At 35.6% G+C, this 18739-nt stretch overlaps 5 protein-coding genes across 5 annotated transcripts; 3 read left to right on the top strand and 2 right to left on the bottom strand.

Moving 5' to 3' along the window:
* Positions 1 to 4213: 4213 nt before the first annotated feature.
* Positions 4214 to 9159, bottom strand: LOC111006494 (uncharacterized). Its single transcript, XM_022278470.2, has 7 exons — positions 9019 to 9159; positions 8743 to 8901; positions 6871 to 7700; positions 6614 to 6755; positions 5966 to 6100; positions 5051 to 5130; positions 4214 to 4915 (listed from the first exon to the last, which is right to left on the bottom strand). The coding sequence occupies exons 3-6, from the start codon at positions 6983 to 6985 to the stop codon at positions 5091 to 5093; spliced, it is 432 nt and encodes a 143-aa protein (XP_022134162.2). The 5' UTR covers positions 6986 to 7700; positions 8743 to 8901; positions 9019 to 9159; the 3' UTR covers positions 4214 to 4915; positions 5051 to 5090.
* On the top strand, positions 4574 to 5358 carry LOC148212069 (uncharacterized). The gene has a single exon (XM_088123208.1). The coding sequence runs from the start codon at positions 4574 to 4576 to the stop codon at positions 5336 to 5338; it is 765 nt and encodes a 254-aa protein (XP_087979334.1). The 3' UTR covers positions 5339 to 5358.
* On the top strand, positions 7084 to 7572 carry LOC111006137 (uncharacterized). Its single transcript, XM_022277906.2, has one exon. It carries the CDS (start codon positions 7084 to 7086, stop codon positions 7570 to 7572), a length of 489 nt encoding a protein of 162 aa, XP_022133598.2.
* Positions 8918 to 9824, top strand: LOC111006136 (uncharacterized). Its single transcript, XM_022277905.2, has one exon. The coding sequence runs from the start codon at positions 8959 to 8961 to the stop codon at positions 9703 to 9705; it is 747 nt and encodes a 248-aa protein (XP_022133597.1). The 5' UTR covers positions 8918 to 8958; the 3' UTR covers positions 9706 to 9824.
* A 7847-nt stretch (positions 9825 to 17671) lies between these two features.
* LOC111006131 (protein VACUOLELESS GAMETOPHYTES) lies at positions 17672 to 18739 on the bottom strand. The gene has a single exon (XM_022277900.2). It carries the CDS (start codon positions 18605 to 18607, stop codon positions 18035 to 18037), a length of 573 nt encoding a protein of 190 aa, XP_022133592.2. The 5' UTR covers positions 18608 to 18739; the 3' UTR covers positions 17672 to 18034.

Here is an 18739-nt window from a genome sequence, read left to right as displayed (position 1 = left end):
AGCCCGTGGATGGATGAATGTTTGGGACAATATTTGACTCAATATATGAGATTTGGAGATGGTTATTGATAAATGCAACAAAGGAAGGCAATCTTATTTTATGATGAGCTAGCATGGTAAACTCGTGATGTGTTAGTACGCTACAAAGACTCGTGTTTTAAATATGTTTTGGCATAGTTAAGACACAATACTCAAAGAGTTTCAACTCAATATACGAACAAGATGATTTTGAAAACTATAAATAGTTAAGATTGAAACAATGGAATCGCAACGACACATTAATTTTTCTTTTTTACCTATCTTAGATGCAATGGGAAATCGTAGAATTCGAATCGAAGTAAAGGCACGAATTGAGTGTATAGATACATATGCACAGTTAATCAGATGTCATTAACGTTTTTTTCCCGAGTACATCATGTGTGGATGGAAAATCAAATTCACGATCTTTTAGTCGGAGATAGATATTTGAACTATGCTTAAATTAATAATATCATTAAAGTTGTGTGACTACTTGTGAGCATAAATATAAATTAATAGATCAGGTAAGTTCACCCTTGTTTTCTAAAAAATTGTAATTAAAAATTGTTAAAATAGAAATAACTAAATTGAAAATTTTAAAATAAATTAAAAAATATGAACTTAACCGCAGTGGTAATGGACACTAAAATATAAATATATGTTTAGTTTTGTTATTATTATTTAATCCTAGATTATACATAAAATCCGACTGAGGGATCCCCGGAGAGAATATTTAAAGGGCGGTGGGCGGGTAGATGGAATTATGGAACCATCTTCAGCGTATTAGAGTTGCCTTGGTCTGTAATAATTGTAGCCAAAACTGAAAGTCTGGGTGGTCGTTGAGCTGAAACCATGGCTCAGAAATTCGGGGGTGGGAGAAGCCCCGTTGGAACTCCATCACTGGGTTGGTCCTTTGTAGTCGTCATCACTTCCCTTCTCGCCGGCGCCTCCATCGTCCACAACATCTACAAACCAAATCTTGTACTCTCTCTCTCTCTCTCAATGTTGTTATATGTGTGTATCTGTATACAGTCATGTGTGTGCCGATTGCCGAGTGTAATATAGTTTGATAATGCCCGTAACCTGTTCGATGAAATGTCTACATTGTAGTTTATGCCTATGTTCTTATTTGACCATAAGCCTGATCAATGGAGTTCGGAACAATTGGTTAGCTATGTTCTTGAAATCAGATATCAATATCAGCTTCTTAACTTTTTCAGAGATGCCGTCGTATGTTTGCCCACTGCAATTTAACTTGACCATGCCTGTAACCTGTTCGATGAAATGTTAAACTTGTAGTTTATGCCTCTTGTCATCTTATTTGAGTAGGAGCATGTCGTTTTCTGTTTTTGATCAATTAATTCAGAATAACTGTCTTGCTATGTTCTTGAAATCAGATATCAATTTCAGCTTCTTGTTTTTTTTTTTTTTTTTTTTCCGAATATATCTGAGGATCACCAAGCCATTTTCTGTTTCTTGTTTCTCTTTTATTAAATTTTTATAAAAAGTTTTTAAATTTGTTATGTTCCTACATTTTTGCTATCGTATTTCTTCAATTGTCACAAACTAACTTTTGTAGATTTTAGCTGATCATCAATTTCTCTTGTTTCACTGAAAAGTCCTCTATCCAGAATGGTCTCTGAGTTTCTAACTTTTTTCTTTTTTAATGTCTTTGTAGACCCTGCATCCAGTGGAGAGTGTTCAAACAACCAACAAGAAAGATCCTGATTAAAAATTAATTAGTTTATAACTTTTAGCCTATAATTTAGTTTATTTCTTTCAAGATACAAATGTTGTTTTTCACCTGCTTTGACGTGAAAGTTCTCTATTATTGGGAGAGGAACAAAAGCACCTTTAAAGATTCATCTCGAGAGCTTTTAGTGTTATAAAATTCACCAGTTATAAAGGATACATTCTCTCTTCTGTTATTATAATTCTCTTTATATTAATGTCAAATGCAGTAGTTTTTTTGTAATCTTCTCTTACAGCCAAGGGTTTGACATGCCCTTTCTGTACTTTTCGTACATGAATGAGAAGTTTTTTGTTTCCCCTCCCCCAAAATAGGTGATAGTTCACTATGAGCACCTTATACTCTTACTCCAAGTTCGATGAATTTGTTAAGTTTTTAGAATATTTAAATAAACTACTCAAAGGTCTTTTTCAGCAAAATTGTGTAACAAATAATATAAATGATTAATTTAGTTTCATTTCAGTTGGTCATTCATTTGAGGGCATTATCAATTGAATATGATAACCAAGTAACTTGTGATGGAAGAACTTACTGAAAAAGCTTGGAATTAGTGCTTGGAAATTGTTACTTTCCATTACAGATTTGGACCATGTTCACTAGAATAATAGATTCGTTCAAGTGGAAAGTGAAGCACATAGATTGATTTAGGGAGTGAAGTGGCTTGATGATACCTTTAAAGGGTCTTTCTATTCTATTTCTTTGAGTTGGAAAGTGGGAAATTTTCCTTATAGCCAATGAAAATAAACGGGAGAAATAAAAAATCATTTAAACTAGAATTTTCCTTCTAGCGAATAGATTGAATCATGTATGGAGTTGCCTGCTAATACTTTGCAAGATCATTCTCTCCACCTTCTCTTCTGCACTTAATACGTATATCTACTGTTCTCTGGTGGATGGAGAATTTGAATGTTTTGGTTGTTAGATTGATTAGAAATATGAGGTAAACTTGGGCATTTTGTTTTCTTGATGAACGTGAAGGGCCTGATGACAGTCTCTTGCAAAATCAAGTGGGTTGTGTATGTTCATAGTCTGAGCTTTTCTTTTGATGGAATAACTTTCTTGGATGGAAGACTAAGAGGTGATCAAGTTCTTTTTGTTAAGTAGAAAATGGGTGTTTTTAAACTTAATGTTTGTGTTGCAATGAAATTTGAGCCACAAAAGGAATGAAGCAAACATGGAAACTGAGCGGGCAGGATCAAAAAGTCTTGTGGATTTGCAGATGAGATTGAGATATGACCTCCACATTAGAATCCATTTTTCTGAACATATTTAATTACCTTAAAGTTAGTCTTTCTGAATCAAGATCATGTTATACTCAGGACTCAGTTTTTCTCTCCATCTTGGCATGGAAGGGGAGGAGCGAAACTCTGCATCATAGGAGCCGAGTTAGCACGGTTCTAGACAGGTTCTTTCCTACCTCTTTGATCACGTTGATTCAAATGTGACATCTTGTTTTACGTATACTAAATGTTTTTTTTTTTCTTAAATGGGAACAAAAGAAACCCCAGATTTGAAAACAACCGTGGAACGATATTTACCGTATTCAAGCTTACTTGATTACTGAATGTGAGAATGCAAGTGACATGTATACAACTTATAAACCTAGTTGGGAGAAAATTGAAATGATTGACCAGCAGTGAAATTTCTCCCTTCAATTTCTTTTTTTTTAAAAAAAAAAAAGAAAGAAAGAAAAGAAAAACTACCTATTTACCTAGAAATTGGTGCTTATAAGAGAGTCAGACCTAGAAGCTTCTAAACTTCCCCTCAAAGATGTCCCAGAAACATCACATTTCAAACTTTGTGTGTTTCTTGGAAAATGACATGCAAGAAACTTGTTGGTAAAGGTATAAGACAAACTGTTACATTTTTGTTGTTATTATAATTAACTAAGAAATAATAAATGGGAAACAAAATATCACCTTCCTTTGCTCTCACATGACTTTGAATCTTGGTCTTGGTCTCTAACTCTTAACATTAGGAATTTCAATTGAATCACACAACAAATCCCATCCTATAACTTTTCCACAGGAAGCCATTGGTCGGTTCCTCTTGGTGGGGACAAGTCAATCAAGTTTGAGACTTAAGGATATCATTACATTACCGCAACGATTCAATTGACTCTGTAGTTTGATATCACATCGGAGAAAGTACCAAGCAAATGCAATCTTTTGTCTCGTTATCTTATTCTTTTACTCAATTCTCAATTTGATCTTGTAAAAAAAATCTAAATTTAAAATTTTCATTTTTTTTTTAAGTAGCATGTCCATGTATCATTAATAAAACAATAAAAAAAAAGGTTAGGTAAAGAACTAATTGAACTTTTAATACATTGAAGGTAGGAATTGAAAATTTTAAAAAGAACAAGGATCAAATTGAAAAATCATTAAATATTAGAGATTATTTGGTATATTTAACCTTTTATATATTTTTAAATTAAAAAGGTAATTGTAAAATTAGCTTGGGTTCGATACATACATTTTTATCCTTCTTATATAAGTGGCGACAAAATACAAATGTTAATGAACTAATTAAACATTACATAACAAGAACAATAAGTCATTGAGAAAAGTAGTCCAACGCGTGATTAACAGTAACACATAAAATAGAAATTTCGTCCCAATTCATATGGCATTGGAATGCATAAAGAGGAATACCTGAAACTTATTTCCTTCCTATTTGGTCATATAAATAGCCGCATCTCTCATCTGCCACTCCTCAAAATCTCTTCACTGCTATTCCTGTACTGCAATCTTCTCAAAATCTATTCTTTGTTTTCCTTGTCTTCTTTTAAGGCCACACAGAGAAATGGCTACAGGGTTTCGTAATCCAAGCCACCCAAAGCATAAACTGGAGCTGAAGAACTACCTGAAACCTTACACCTGCAATGGCTGTAAGGAAAGGGGCTCCGGGCCTCGATACCGATGCGAAAAATGTGATTTCGATCTTCACCGAGAGTGCATGTTTCCACAAACCTCACCATTTCAGCATGAATTCTTCCCGGGTTCGACCTTCAAGTTCCTGAGAACCCCACCAAAAGCCTGCCATGACCACTGCAAACTGCAGTGCGACGCTTGCAGAAAGGACATCAACGGATTTGTCTACCACTGCGAGAAAGACGACTTGGACCTCCACCCCTGTTGCCGAAAACTGAAAAAGAAATATCACATCAAAGAAGAAGAAGGAGAAATGGTTTTCAATCTCCACAAGGAAGTCCAAGGGAATTGTATGTGGTGTCAAAAAAAGAGCATCAAAGATGGAGAGAAAAGCAATGGGTGGTCATACATCTCCAAGTGTGGAAAGTATCATGTTCACGTGGCTTGTGTCACCGAAATGATTTTGGAAGAATGGAAACAGAGAAAAGCCTGCACCAAAGACAGCAGCAACCCAACTATAGCTCTACAAAAGGTGAAGAATCTGAAAGCAATTCAGGTTCGAGGACATGGCCCCGAGGGAAGAGGAAACAAGTTCAAGAGAATTCTTAAGGTTTTCATCAAGACCATTGTTAGTATTGTTATTGGAGATCCCACCATGGTTCTGGCTTCTGTGTTTGTGGAATTGATTGCACCCTGAAAGACCCTTTTGTTATTCCATCGTTCTTTTACTAGAGTGAAGACGGCATAGAAAGAGATATTTTTCCATTTCTCATACAGAGAAATAGCTGTAAAATTTTTGAGTGACAAGTTATGTGTAGAAATGTTGTAATAACAATGTTCTTTCTTTAATATTATTGGATTGCTGATGATTTTTCTTGTCTTATCAAATTTAACATAAACAGAGAGAAGCAAGCTTTCCAAGATGAAAATTTTGAAATAATTTCTGATTTATCCAAGAAAAGAGGTAGGAGTGGAGGCGGTTTGGTTCGGATCGGGTCAGTTTTCCATCCAAACTGACAACCGAGAAATTAAATCCAACTAAATCGAACTGACCGAATAGAGAGGAGAAAAGCGCTAGGACCGAACCAATTTCGGTTTGCTAAGAAAGGAAGAAGGATTTGAGAAAGACAGAATTTAATCAAAATTTGAACACTTACAGATTCATTTATGCAGTCAAATGAAAGAACCAGCTGGGAAAGTGACCCTATTATTATTTCTACTTCTACAGAATAAGAGTACCCAGAACCAAGAATGAGAAACAAAACTTAAACTCATTTATATTTGAAATCATAAAACGATAATTAAAAGGGAAAGACAAGATCACCTTCTCACACATAACTTGGAGTCTTCGTCTTCAATACTCGGAATTTCAATTGAATTATACAGGAAAAGAAATCCCACCTCATTTTCCCCAGGAAGTTCCTTGTAGTCAGTCCTAGTTCCCCATGCAATTTCATCTCTTAAGAGGGGCAAAAAAGTCAATAAAGATCCATCTCCATGACTTGAGGAAGTAATTTCATAAGATTTCCAGAACAATTCAATAGGAAAGTACAAAGCAAATGCAACATCTTTAATTATTAAACTCCTAGCCTTCCATGAAAAAATAAGAGAAGCTGCTTTGCCCTTTCTCCTTAAACTCAATTAAGTTACCTTCAAATATATGCATATATATAAAGTCAAAAAGTCAATGTACTTGTAAAATAAGTTTGGGTTCTTCTATACTTCGTTCGTTCATATTTGAGATGATTAAAATTTTTAAATCCTCCTTATATATAAGTGGCGACAAAATACAAAATGTAAATGAACTAATTAATTAAATATTAAGAATAAACCAGCCACACAAATGAAACAAACGTCATTACATTACAAAAGCTTAGCAAAGGAGTAGAGAAATCTACCGCGTGAAATTGCTAGTGTTTAGAAATTTCATTCGAATTCATATGGAATTTAAATGCATAAAAGAGGTAAATACCTCAACCTTCTTGCCTCCAATTCGATTATATATAGCACACTTTGCATTTGCCTCTTCTCACAATCTCTTCTGCCATTTTCATAAATCTCTTCTCTGTTCTTCCTGCCAAATCCTTTCTCCTCTCTGCTCTTATTTAGTTCCCCTGCAACCCAAAATTGTTCTCTGGTGTTATTTCTTTCAAATGTAACACAGAAGAAATGGCAATGGGATTCCATAATCCAAGCCACCCGAAGCATAAACTGGAGTTGAAGAACTACCTGAAACCTTACACCTGCGATGGCTGTAAAGAAAGGGGATTCGGGCCTCGATACCGATGCGAAAAATGTGATTTCGATCTTCACCGAGAGTGCATGTTTCCTCAAACCTCGCCATTTCGCCATGAATTCTTCCCGGGTTCAACCTTCAAGTTCCTAAGAACCCCACCAAAAGCCTGCCATGACCATTGCAAACTGCAGTGCGAGGCTTGCAGAATGGACATCAATGGCTTCGTCTACCACTGCAAGGAAGATGACTTAGACCTTCACCCTTGCTGTCGAAAGCTCGAGAAGGAATACCGTGTCAAAGAAGATGATGAAGAAATGGTTTTCAATCTCGACAAGAAAGTGCGAGGGAAGTGCATGTGGTGCAAGAGAAAGAGCATCAAAGAAGGTGACCATAGCAACGGATGGTCATACATCTCTGAGTGCAGGAAGTACCATATTCACGTGGCTTGTGCGACCCAAATGGTTTTAGAAGAATGGAAACAGAGAGAAGACTGCATCAAATATGGCGATGACCAAAAATGGGCTCTGGAGAAGATGAATCTGAAAGCAATTCGAGCTCGAGGGCATGGCCATGGAGGAAGAGGGAATAAGTGCTGGAGAATCCTTAAGATCTTCATCCAGACCATTGTTAGTATTGTTCTTGGAGATCCCACCATGACTCTTGCCTCTCTATTTATCGAACTGATTGCTCCTTGAAGAAACTTATTTCTCACGTCTTTAATTCTGAATTGTAGTTTCTCTTTTCTTTTATTCCAAAAGCGTGGTGTACAGTGTACACAGGCGGCTGGGAACTCTGCTAGTTTGTTTGAAGTTTGATTTTGTGCCTGCCAATGAATAAATAATAATGTTATTCTTTGTTATTATATTATGGAGTCATTGATTATTTCTGTTGTATCAATTTGAACAAATATAAACTCCAGTTCTGCCACTCACTCCTATAAAAATTTCGATTAAGATTAAAAAGAAAATCTTAGTAAGAGCATGTGTACAACAATTAGAGGAGAGATTCTACTGTCTCAGAGCCTGTAAACAAGGAAACAACACATGAAACTACATGGACCAAAATAGTATTTTAACCAAATAATTTCTTTAGTAAGGCAATCAAATTGAACCAATCAGTGTACATTCATATTGGTGCTTATATAATAGGTTAACCAAGACAAGTGTCAGAGACCTAGAAGCCTCTGACTGCAAAGATATCCCAGAAAGAATTTCACATTTATTGTTCTATTAATTAATTCAAATTACAACATGGAAATTGGAAGGGAGAGAAAAAATCATCTTAGGAATTTCATTGAATTATACAAGAAATCCAATTCCCATAAACATAGCTTTTCCACAGGAAATTCCTCGTCCTCAATTGACACCTCTCAGAAGGGTAAAAAAAAAGCCATTAAAAATACTAAACTTCCTGTTCCAAAAAAAAAAATCCTAAACTTCCGGAGTCATTAGATTACCACAACAATTCAGTCCATTGTGTCGTTTGCACATTGGGAAAATACAAAGCAAACGCAATGTTTTATTATTACCATGAAGACTCCTTGAAAAAAAATATTACTTAGAAAGGGGAGGGAGAAAATAAATAAATAAATAAAGAAGAGATCTTCTTTAGGTGAATGGCGTTACAGACTTCAGTCGAATGTAGGAAATAACAGATTTATACATATTTAATGTATTTTCTTTTTTGACAGATATATTTAATGTAATTTTAAACATTATATACATCGAAGTTGCGGTAAGGAATTATAATGTTATTACCTTTACTTAAGTGGCGACAAATACAATGTTAATGAAGTAATAAAATATTAAGGATAAACCACGTCATTACACTGCACCGATTGCGGGGAAAGAAAGACAGACTCTTGCCTGAGAATTAGTGGGCGTTGGGTTGCAGCGACCACGGGCGTTTGAATGCATAAAGGCCAATATAATAGCCACACCTCGCTTCCAAAATCTCGTTCTCCTCAAAATCTTCTCTGCTCTTCTAGACATCTTCTCAAATCTCTTCTCCATTCTCCCCTTCCCCTGCATCCAAAATTGTTCTTTTTGTTTTTTCTTTTCTTTTGAAGGCAACGCAAAGAAATGGCGATGGAGTATCGCAATCCAAGTCATCCGAATCATGAACTGGAGATGAAGAAGTACCTGAAGCCTTATACTTGTGATGGCTGCAAGGAAACAGGCTTTGGGCCTCGCTACCGGTGCGAGAAGTGCGATTTCGACCTTCACCAGGCCTGTATGTTTCCACAAATGTCATCGTCGTCGCATGAATTTTTCTTGGGTTCCATCTTTAAGTTCTTCAGAACCCCACCAAGAGCCTGCCATGACAAATGCAGAAGGATGTGCGACGCTTGCATAAAACCCATCACAGGATTTGTGTACCACTGTGAGAAAGACGACTTAGATCTCCACCCCTGCTGCCGAAACCTGAACAGAAGTTACCGAATCGAGGATGTGGAGTTCAATCTCCACAAGAAAGTCCGAGGAAAGTGCTTGTGGTGCAACAAGAAGAACATCAAAGGGAGTAGCAACGACAATGGGTGGTCCTACATCTCTACATGCGAGAAATACCATGTTCATGTGGCTTGTGTCACCCAAATGGCTTTAGAAGAATGGCACAAGAGTGGAGGAGACTGCATTGCTGACCAAGACCAGCCACTGGCTCTGGAGAATGTGAATCTGAATGAAATTCGAGCTCGAGGGCGCGGGGATGGTGGAAACAAGTTCTGGAGAATCTTCAAAGTATTCATCAAGACCATTGTCAGTATCGTTCTTGGAGATCCCACCACCATTCTCGCCTCCCTGTTTGTGGAACTCATTGCACCGCCTTGAAAATTCTTCGACTTCTCTTTTGCATTTTCTTTCCCTCTGTTTTTAATTTCAAATTGTGTTTTTTTCCTTTTCTTTTATTCCCCAAAGCATGATGTACAAGTGTACACAGGCGGTTGGGGTACTCAGTTTGAACTTTGAAGTTTGATTGTGTACCTGCCCATGGACAAAGAATAACTTTGTTATTATTGGGTTATTGACAATTTAAATATAAATAGAGATAAACAGGTCTCGTGTTGTTTCAAGATGGAAAATTTGAAGTCGTTTTCCAAAACTAATTTAATTAATAAAAGTACGAAAATTATCCAACCAAATTACCAATTACCGAATTTTCCGGGAAAAGAAGCTGGGAGCAACCGTCTCAAGCCAGGAACAAGCGGTTCGGTTCGGTTCGGTTTTAATTCGAACCGTACAAAATTACACAAGTCAAGTCAGCATAGAGCCCTAAATCGAAGAAAGAAAGATAGAAAGAGAAATCGGAAGCAGTAATTTAGGGAAGGGCGTAGATGAGATTTAGGGGCTAATCTTGCAATAATTGCGAATCGAAGTTACCTGACCTCATCGTGTTAAACTGCAAAATCAATCGAGTAGGCTGAAGTTAAATTAAACTCCCATTCCCATAGCAGACCACCATCAAAGGAACGACTAATGGCCGACGGCTACTGGTGCAGCACTTTCCATTTCCGCCGGCGAAAGGCGACGGCGGCGGGAGCCAATAATTGAGAGTGGTTGAGAAAGGAGAACTGACATGCAAGTGAGAAGTGAGAAGTGAGAAGTGAGAAGTGAACCTGAATTGGACCGATGATTGTGGGCTCAATACCAGTGGATTATTGGGCTGACCAACTAACTTGGGTTCGCTTTGGTAATCCTTCGAAGGCCCTCTCGGTTCTACTTCTTTCAATTGCAGAGCCGAAATTTTCCTTCGTCACAAAATGAAATAAAACTTGCTCCCATACCTTAGGATGCCATTTTTTTTTTCTTTTTCATATATAATTTTAAAATTTTTATAATCTAAATTAATTAATATACTCTATATAATCAAAATTAAGTATATTTTGGATCGAATTTTGCTGCCCTCAATTTGTGATTTTTTTTCCTTTAATTTTTATTATTGTTTTCTTAAATAACAAAAAAATCTGCATTTTTTCCTTTAATTTTTATTATTGTCTTCTTAAATAAGGATTCTTTAATTAAGGGAAAAAAATCCTTCCCGTTGGCGCCTCCCTAGTCCACAACATCTACAAACCAAATATTATACTCTCTCTCTCCTTTTTTATAGTGGTTTCTTTTAATGATTATTCATAATTTGAAATACGGTCATGTCTGTGCCTGCAACGTACAATTTAACTTGATAATGCTTATAACCTATTCTGAAAGGTCAAAATAAAAAAAAAAGTAGGCATAAACTACAAGATGGACCTTTTGGATTTTGGTATACCATCGTTGGTTCGTATTTTTCTTCTAAAAATACAATATAAGAAAAACTAAATTAAATAAAGCGATATTAATACCAAGTGTGTTGTATGTTTATTGTATCAACTTCTCTTTATGGAATAACTTCTTGGATGGAAGACTAAGACGTGATTATATATATATATATATATATGTCAAGTAGAAAATGAGGTTTTTAAGTTAAATGTTTGTATGCAATGAAATTTGAGCCATGAAAAGGAACGAATGGAACATGGAAACTGAGCGGTTGCAAGAGCAAAACTAAAAATTAGAAAGTTCCCTAGTCTTTTGGTCAATTCTTTTTTTGTTTTATGATTTTAGTAAATAATAATAATACATAAATGGAACCGTAGACAAACAAAGAGGATGAATCAGAGATATGCCAGAAACACGACGATACGAACTTCTATGTTTATTCATTGGAAAATGACATGAACAGCTGTTACATTTTTATTTTGTTATTTTAATTCTTTTAAAAGTAATAAAAGGGAATTGGAGGGGCAGAAAAGAGAATCTTTTTACTTTTCAATTTCCTCGCACTTTGACTTCCAACCAATAAAACTTCTAACTTTCCCCCTCAGGCCTCAACGCCTTCCGTTACTCACTAAAGCTTCAAACGGAGTAGAAAATCTGCACGGGAATAGGGATGGGAAATATATTCTCCGTATTTTTGTGTATATATAAATACATACACGAAAACTTTATTTTCTAGCCAATTGCGGGGTTCCTCGCTGGAAAATTTTCCTCCTTTATTTATTTTTTTTTATTTTTCAACTAAATAATTTTTTAAAGAAATTTTAATCAATTGCCTAATTTCGAAATATATATAGTAGGAAAGAATATTTATACGTGTATACTCGAAGGTTCTAGAAAAGCTATCTTTTAATTAAATTATGAGCTTACACGGAAGAAGTCCCATATACTTGGTTTCTGATGAATCTTTTATTAGGGGCAAAAGAGTCAATTATGCCTCACCACAGCACAATTCAACCTTGGAAAAGTATAATAGTAATACAAGTGTTTAATCATTATTTTCTGTCAAATGTACTTTCGTAAAAAGATATTACTCAAAAATAGGAGGAAAGAAAGAAAATAAGAAAAAGAAAAGTCTTACATCCCAACCCCAACCCAAGCGGGTCTAAAAATGTAAATATGAATCAAAGTATGGTTTATTTGCATTTTGCCCATTTTCGTCACATAAAATTCGACGTCGCATTCTATTAATGCCCGATGCTCTTTTTTTTTTGTCGCGGAAAGCCGTATCAGGGGATGCCACGTCAGATCAAGTGGGAGGGTGCTACCGCACCGCGCTCCACGCTCAATTTTGTTTACCTGTTATAAGCAGTTCAAGCAGGCACCCACATAAGTGTAACGAAGAAAGCATCGAAGAAAGAACATCTTGGTCTCTGCTCTCTTCCTTGGCCAGATGGAGGTTGAAGGAAGTAGTGTAGAAATGGTTGAAGAAATTGAAGAGGTGGCTGTAGAGATAGAAGAAGGCAACAAATTAGAAAGTAAAATAAATCGAGGTATAGCCAATGCAGTGTTCGCCGACTCGCTTTCATGGCACCGTGTGTGACCAAGCCGGCGTGATGAGGAAGAAGCGAGCCTTCTTCTGAACGAGGAAGAGCTGCCGGAGAATCCAGATAACAACGCGGCGGCGGGGAGCCTGGAGATCTCCATTTCTGTCCCCGAGCAAGAGCAAGCAGAACAAGTTCCAGCAGCTGGCTGGGTTGATCGATTGAAGAGATTGATGAAGGAGATCTTAAAGATCCTTTTAAGAGTCTTCACAGAAGTAATTCTGGAGCAATTTTTTGATTTCTGAATGTCTTACTCTTACGCTCAAATGTGAATACTGAATACTGTTCATTCTCTCCCATATTAATACGTCTGTGTCTTGTCTATATGAACAACAAGTTTTATTTCAATATTAACAAAAATTATTACTCTTCTAATTTGTGATACTTAATTAGTTGGACTTTCATATTAATGAGAAGACGTATATTTTATCCTCCATTTCTCATTCTTCTCTCACCAGTTTTTTAATATTTCACTTCCGATTCCCTCTGCTTGGTTTCATATTTTCTCCATGTTTCTGAACCACTCACAGATGACAATTTTTTGTATATCAAGAACAAGTCTGATTGCCAATTCGGATTAAGGTTCAGAAATTCTGCCCTTTACTTGCCTGCAACTGTGCAAATGGCTCAAGTTTGGTTGAACATGCAGCCCCACCAAATCCTGATTCACCTTAATTATTGTCTCTTTGAGATCATGGAAATGGCTTAATGCTGCAAAAATGCTTTTGTTGTTCATTTATGGGGTGCCGTTGTTTCTTTACTTTTGTTGTTCAATCAAAATATTAAGGTAGCTAATTTGTTCGATAATATTTAAGTTTTGGTCTCACTGTTACAAGGCACCGACCTTTGGAATAGTTTATTAATTTTAAAAAATTTTAATAGATCAAAGTCTATCAGCACAATATAAGTTAGACACTTTTAAACACAAAATCATTTTATAATATAACATTATACCTTTTAAAATAAATAATAAATTCCCTCTTACTAATTACTAAATCATTAATCATTGTATACTATTTATCATCTTTATTTACTTTTTTATTTTATCTTGGTCATTTATAAAATTTTGAATATCTTCGATCACTAATTACATTAAGTTAATTAGTCTATCAGAAACTTGATAAATACTAATTGGCTCTTTGTATATATCTCTTTTTTTTTCTTTTTCCCTTATATTTGATATACACAAATATTCCAAAACAACCTCACACTCATTGTTTTCATTTGAGAACTGCCAAATACTTGCTAAATTATTAGCCTTCTCCATTATTGATTGATTATGAAATATTAAGGTAGTTAATTTCTTTGATTTAATATAAAACTCCATTGCTTATTTTCTCATCAAAATATCATTGTAGGTGCTATTTCTATTACGCAGATGCCAAACCCAATAAAAGGAATAATAATAAAATAAAACGGAAAAAACATACTTAGGTGGTTATATATGCAAGTCCATCCAAGAAACGAGCCAGGCTGTATTTCAATTGGGCTTTCCAGCCCAAATTTGAAGCCCAATCTTACATCCTATAGCAAGAACCGCACAGCACAGACAATTTCATCAGCATCACACCAACATGTAACTATTGTTATTTTGGCATCAATTATTTATTATTTTTTTTGGTAGAATAAATTAATTTTAGTTGGTGCGTATGTGTTTTTTGTTGGATATTCAATCCTACCATTTTTTAAATGGGTATGCCTTCGAAACTATATAATTTTAGTTGATTCATTAATCAATATTTAAATTAACCACGATCTAACTCCCATCCTTGTTAATTGTTGAACTAAAAATATAAGTCTAATATAAATGATGTTGTTACTTGGTTTATTAGTATTTCAAACCTAATATCTTACAAGTATGTTGGTATAATATTAAAAATGAATGTATTAATTAATTAGAGATTAAAGGTCAGATACCCGGTGCACTCTTCTTCTCCCATTGAGTTGCCCTATAAAATTCACCTTCCACATAAGAAAAAAAAAAGTGTTTGGACATAACATCCTCACATCTTAGAGCTTGAAGATATTTCATTTTCTCTAGAAGCAGAGCTCGTTTTAGTGGCATATCGAGACAAGACACGTGAACATGGTACGTACTTTCCACATCTGGATATGTAAGACCATCCATTATCTTAAGCTTTTGCATGTTAGGACTAAAATATCGACAAATTTCATATTGAGCTATGGCGATAATTTTGTGCGGAAAACTCAAATGTTGTCAAAACACTAGTATATAGTTGATGCTAATGTTTATTTATTAAAGTTTCAAACCTAATATGTTGTAACATATGTTGATAAAATAATAAATATGAAGTTATTAAATCCTTCACTTCAACGCCCAACCCTTTCGCTTAAACAGCCCCTTAGAGAATAAATGTGAGTAAATATCCTCTTCCGCGTCACCTCCTTCAGAATTGCTTTCAAATTCACCTTTTTCAGAAATAGAAGTAGAGTGTGTTACTTGGTGGTGATTCATCTTTTTGCGATGTACGACCATTTGGTGGACACAAGCTACGTGAGCATGGTACTTCCCACACTCTGACTCGTAGGACCACCCATTGTTGTCGTGGTCGTTGGCATTGATGCTCTTCTTCTTGCACCACGTGCACTTCCCTCGGACTTTCTTGTCAAGGTTAAAGTACACAACCTTGTTGTCGTCGTCTCTGACTTTGTAATGTTTCTTGAGCTCCATACAATTTGGGTGGAGGTTCAAGTTTTGATTTTGGCAGTGGTACACAAAGCCGTTGATGGGCATTGTGCAAGCCTCGCAAGTCCTTCTATGGGAATTTGGTGGGGTATTGAAGAATTCGAAGGTCGAATTGGGGAAGAATTCGTGGGAAGTTTTTTGTGGAAACATGCAAGCTTCGTGTAGAATAAAGTTACAGTTTTCGCATTTGAATCGTCGCCCGTAGCCTATTTCCTTGCAGCCACAACAAATGTAAGAATCCTCGGACCATATCTGATCATCATACGAGTGTTTCACATTACACAACTCCGTAGTCATTTCTTTGTGTTGCCCTTCAAAAATAACAACAGAAGAACTATTTTTGGTCTCAGGGGAGGAAGATGAGAGAATAGATTTAATTTGAGAAGATTGGAGGGGAGCATACAAGAATATAATAGAGAGCATGATATAGAAATAATTCAATTAATACGTGCATGGCTTGATTTTTTTAGTTAATCAAATATTTTCATAATAAATTCATGCTAAATCATGGTTCACATAAATAAATGCACCATTAATTATTATTGTGTAATTAATTCTATTTTATAAATGGTTAAATACAATAATTAACATAAATAAATGTAGAATCCGCTATCAAAATTGGAAAAGTTACTCCAATACCATTAGCTATGTTGAGCTATCATCGATTTGACAAATTCCATAACATTCTATACATTACCACGTTTTATTAAAAGAAAAAGTTATTTTTAGTATATTTTTAAATTAAGTATGTAATATAACTTTTATGAAGTAACGCTCTCTTCCGTATCTCGTTATCTTTCCTTTTATGATTTTATTTTATTTTCTTCATTTGGTTGCTTTTTTTATGTAGTATGTCAATTCTTAGCGTGGACACCACTTTACACATTAGATTACTATCTATGTGATGTAAATTGTATTATAAACCATATAATTTCTTATAAATAATTTATTTCATAAGCCGTGGAAATTATTTTTAAGATTATTGATCGGCCTATCATAATTAGTTTCCTACTATGTAAAATTTATTTGGCATTGTGATTTTCCTACCGGAGAATTGCATAATGCGAAAGGAATTATTGAAGTTTTTGATAAGAATCTACCGAGAGAAGAAAAAAAAAAAGACAAATGACTTTGAACCAAAGTATATCAAATTGTGAATTTGAACTCATACCCTACCTGTTGTACCAAGAAAAGACAAACCACCCTCATTGGAAAAAAAAATATCGAGAATGATTATTATCAAACCACTTTTCTTAATGGGAAGTAATAATTTATTAGAGCTAATTAACTAGTTTTGGATAAATCCTTCCATCACAACCTACTTGGTTACCCCATCACATCCATATTCAATTTCTAATGGCCTCAAATGAAATTTCGACTCTCTTATTTCAAACAAAATAATGAAATTGCCCTGCCCCTAAGAACGAACGAAATACTACTTTTATTTGTAAAAAATCAAAAAGAGAGAGAAAAAAAAGGAGGTGATCTGAGTCATGTATTAGAACAAATTAAAACCCATAAAATCGACCCTTCCCTCCCTTCTCAGTTCTCAGACGCATTTCAACGACTCAATTATTGGCTCCCACCTCTCGTCTCTCCTTCGCCGGCGGAAATTGAAAGTGCCGCTGCTGTCGCCGTTGATGGTGGTCTGCCAATGGGAGTTTAATTTAACCTCGATTGATTTTCTGTTCTGCACGATGAGGTCAGGTAACTCCACTCCGATTTCAATTATTTCAAGATCAAACCTCAATGTCCATCTGATTGTGATTTCTCTTCAGCTTTCTTCGATTTAGGGTTCCATGGTCTTGTGCAGTTGCTCTGCTCTGGCGATTCTACTTTCATTACGACTTCTTTTAATTGGTTGGACAATGTTCATATTTTACAAAAGCATAATTTTAATTTTTAGGTACTACACCATATTTGAGATGGCAGGAAGAGAACAGAAGAAGATTTTGAGGAGGGGTAGCTGACAGGCGTGGCTATATAATATATAATCAAATTGAAGGTAATAAGTTTCAGGTATTTTCCTCCATTCAAATGCCATATTAATTCAAATGAAATTTCTCAACACTAGCAATTTCACGATTTCTCTTCTTGTTTGCAAAGTCCTGTCCTTTAGTATAATGCAATGAAGTCATTTAATTTGTGGGGTTGGTTTATCCTTAATAGTTTGTATCAAGAACCAGAACCAACTCTGATTTTACAATAATTTTGAACTTATTAGAAGGAAAAATGGAGAAGAAAACTGATATTTCTCATCTTATTTACATGCTCAGAAAGGTGTATATACGCAAGATAACAAAGTTAGACAACTATATATCTAACGTACACAACAGAAAACTGTATATCTCCTAATTTATCTAACTACCAAGCTAACAATCCATGTCCTAATAGACCTCTTGACTTTCAATATATATAATGTTTAAAATCAGTTTAAATAGGAATAAATCTATTACATCCTACATCCAACTCTGTACCGCCCTTCACCTAAAGAAGATTGATTCTCTTATTCATTTTTGTTTTTATTTTTTTGTTTTTTTGCCCCTTTTGAAGTAATGCTTTTTTTCCATGGAAGATAACTAAAATCAAGGAGAGTTTAGTTATGGGGCAGTTGTCGGCTGTCATGGTCTTTGGTGCTGTCTTCCCTCCGTTTCCATTTCTCTAAAACAGTTTGGGTGACACAAGCCACATGAATATGATGCTTCCCGCACTCGGACATGTATGACCATCCATTACCATGGTCGTCCTTGCACCACGTGCACTTCCCTCGCATTTCCTTGTTGAGATTGAGAACCATTTCTTCGTCTTTGTCATCATCTAATTTGATATGGAGTTTTTCCTTGAGGTGTCCGCAACAGGGGTGGAGGTTCAGGTCGTCTTTCTTGCAGTGGTAGACGAAGCCATTCACGTTCATTCCGCAAGCGTCACACTGCCGCCGTTTGGTTGGAGTTGTGAGGAACTCGAAGGTGGAACCGGGGAAGAATTCATGGGCAAATAGTGAGGTATCAGGAAACATGCACAGTTGGTGGAGATCAAAATCGCATTTTTCACATCGGTATCGAAACCCAAAGCCAAGTTCCTTACAACCATTGCAGGTGTATGGTTTGTTGTACTCCTTCGACTCCATTAAATGCTCCGGGTGGCTTGAATTACGGTCTCCAGTTGCCATTTCTGTGTGTGTTACCTGCCAAAGAAAAAAAAACAATTTCGGGTTGCAGGGGAATTAAGGAAGAGCAGAGAAGAAAGAGATTTGAGAGAGCAGAGGAGATTTGTGGAGATAGCAGGAAGAAGAGATGAGTTT

This window comes from Momordica charantia (genome assembly GCF_013281855.1).
Source record: "Momordica charantia cultivar OHB3-1 chromosome 4 unlocalized genomic scaffold, Mcharantia_2.0 BLBB01000004.1, whole genome shotgun sequence".
Taxonomy (NCBI): domain Eukaryota; kingdom Viridiplantae; phylum Streptophyta; class Magnoliopsida; order Cucurbitales; family Cucurbitaceae; genus Momordica; species Momordica charantia.
The sequence above is the reverse complement of the archived record's forward strand: the minus strand, read 5'-3'. Positions and strand labels throughout refer to the sequence as shown.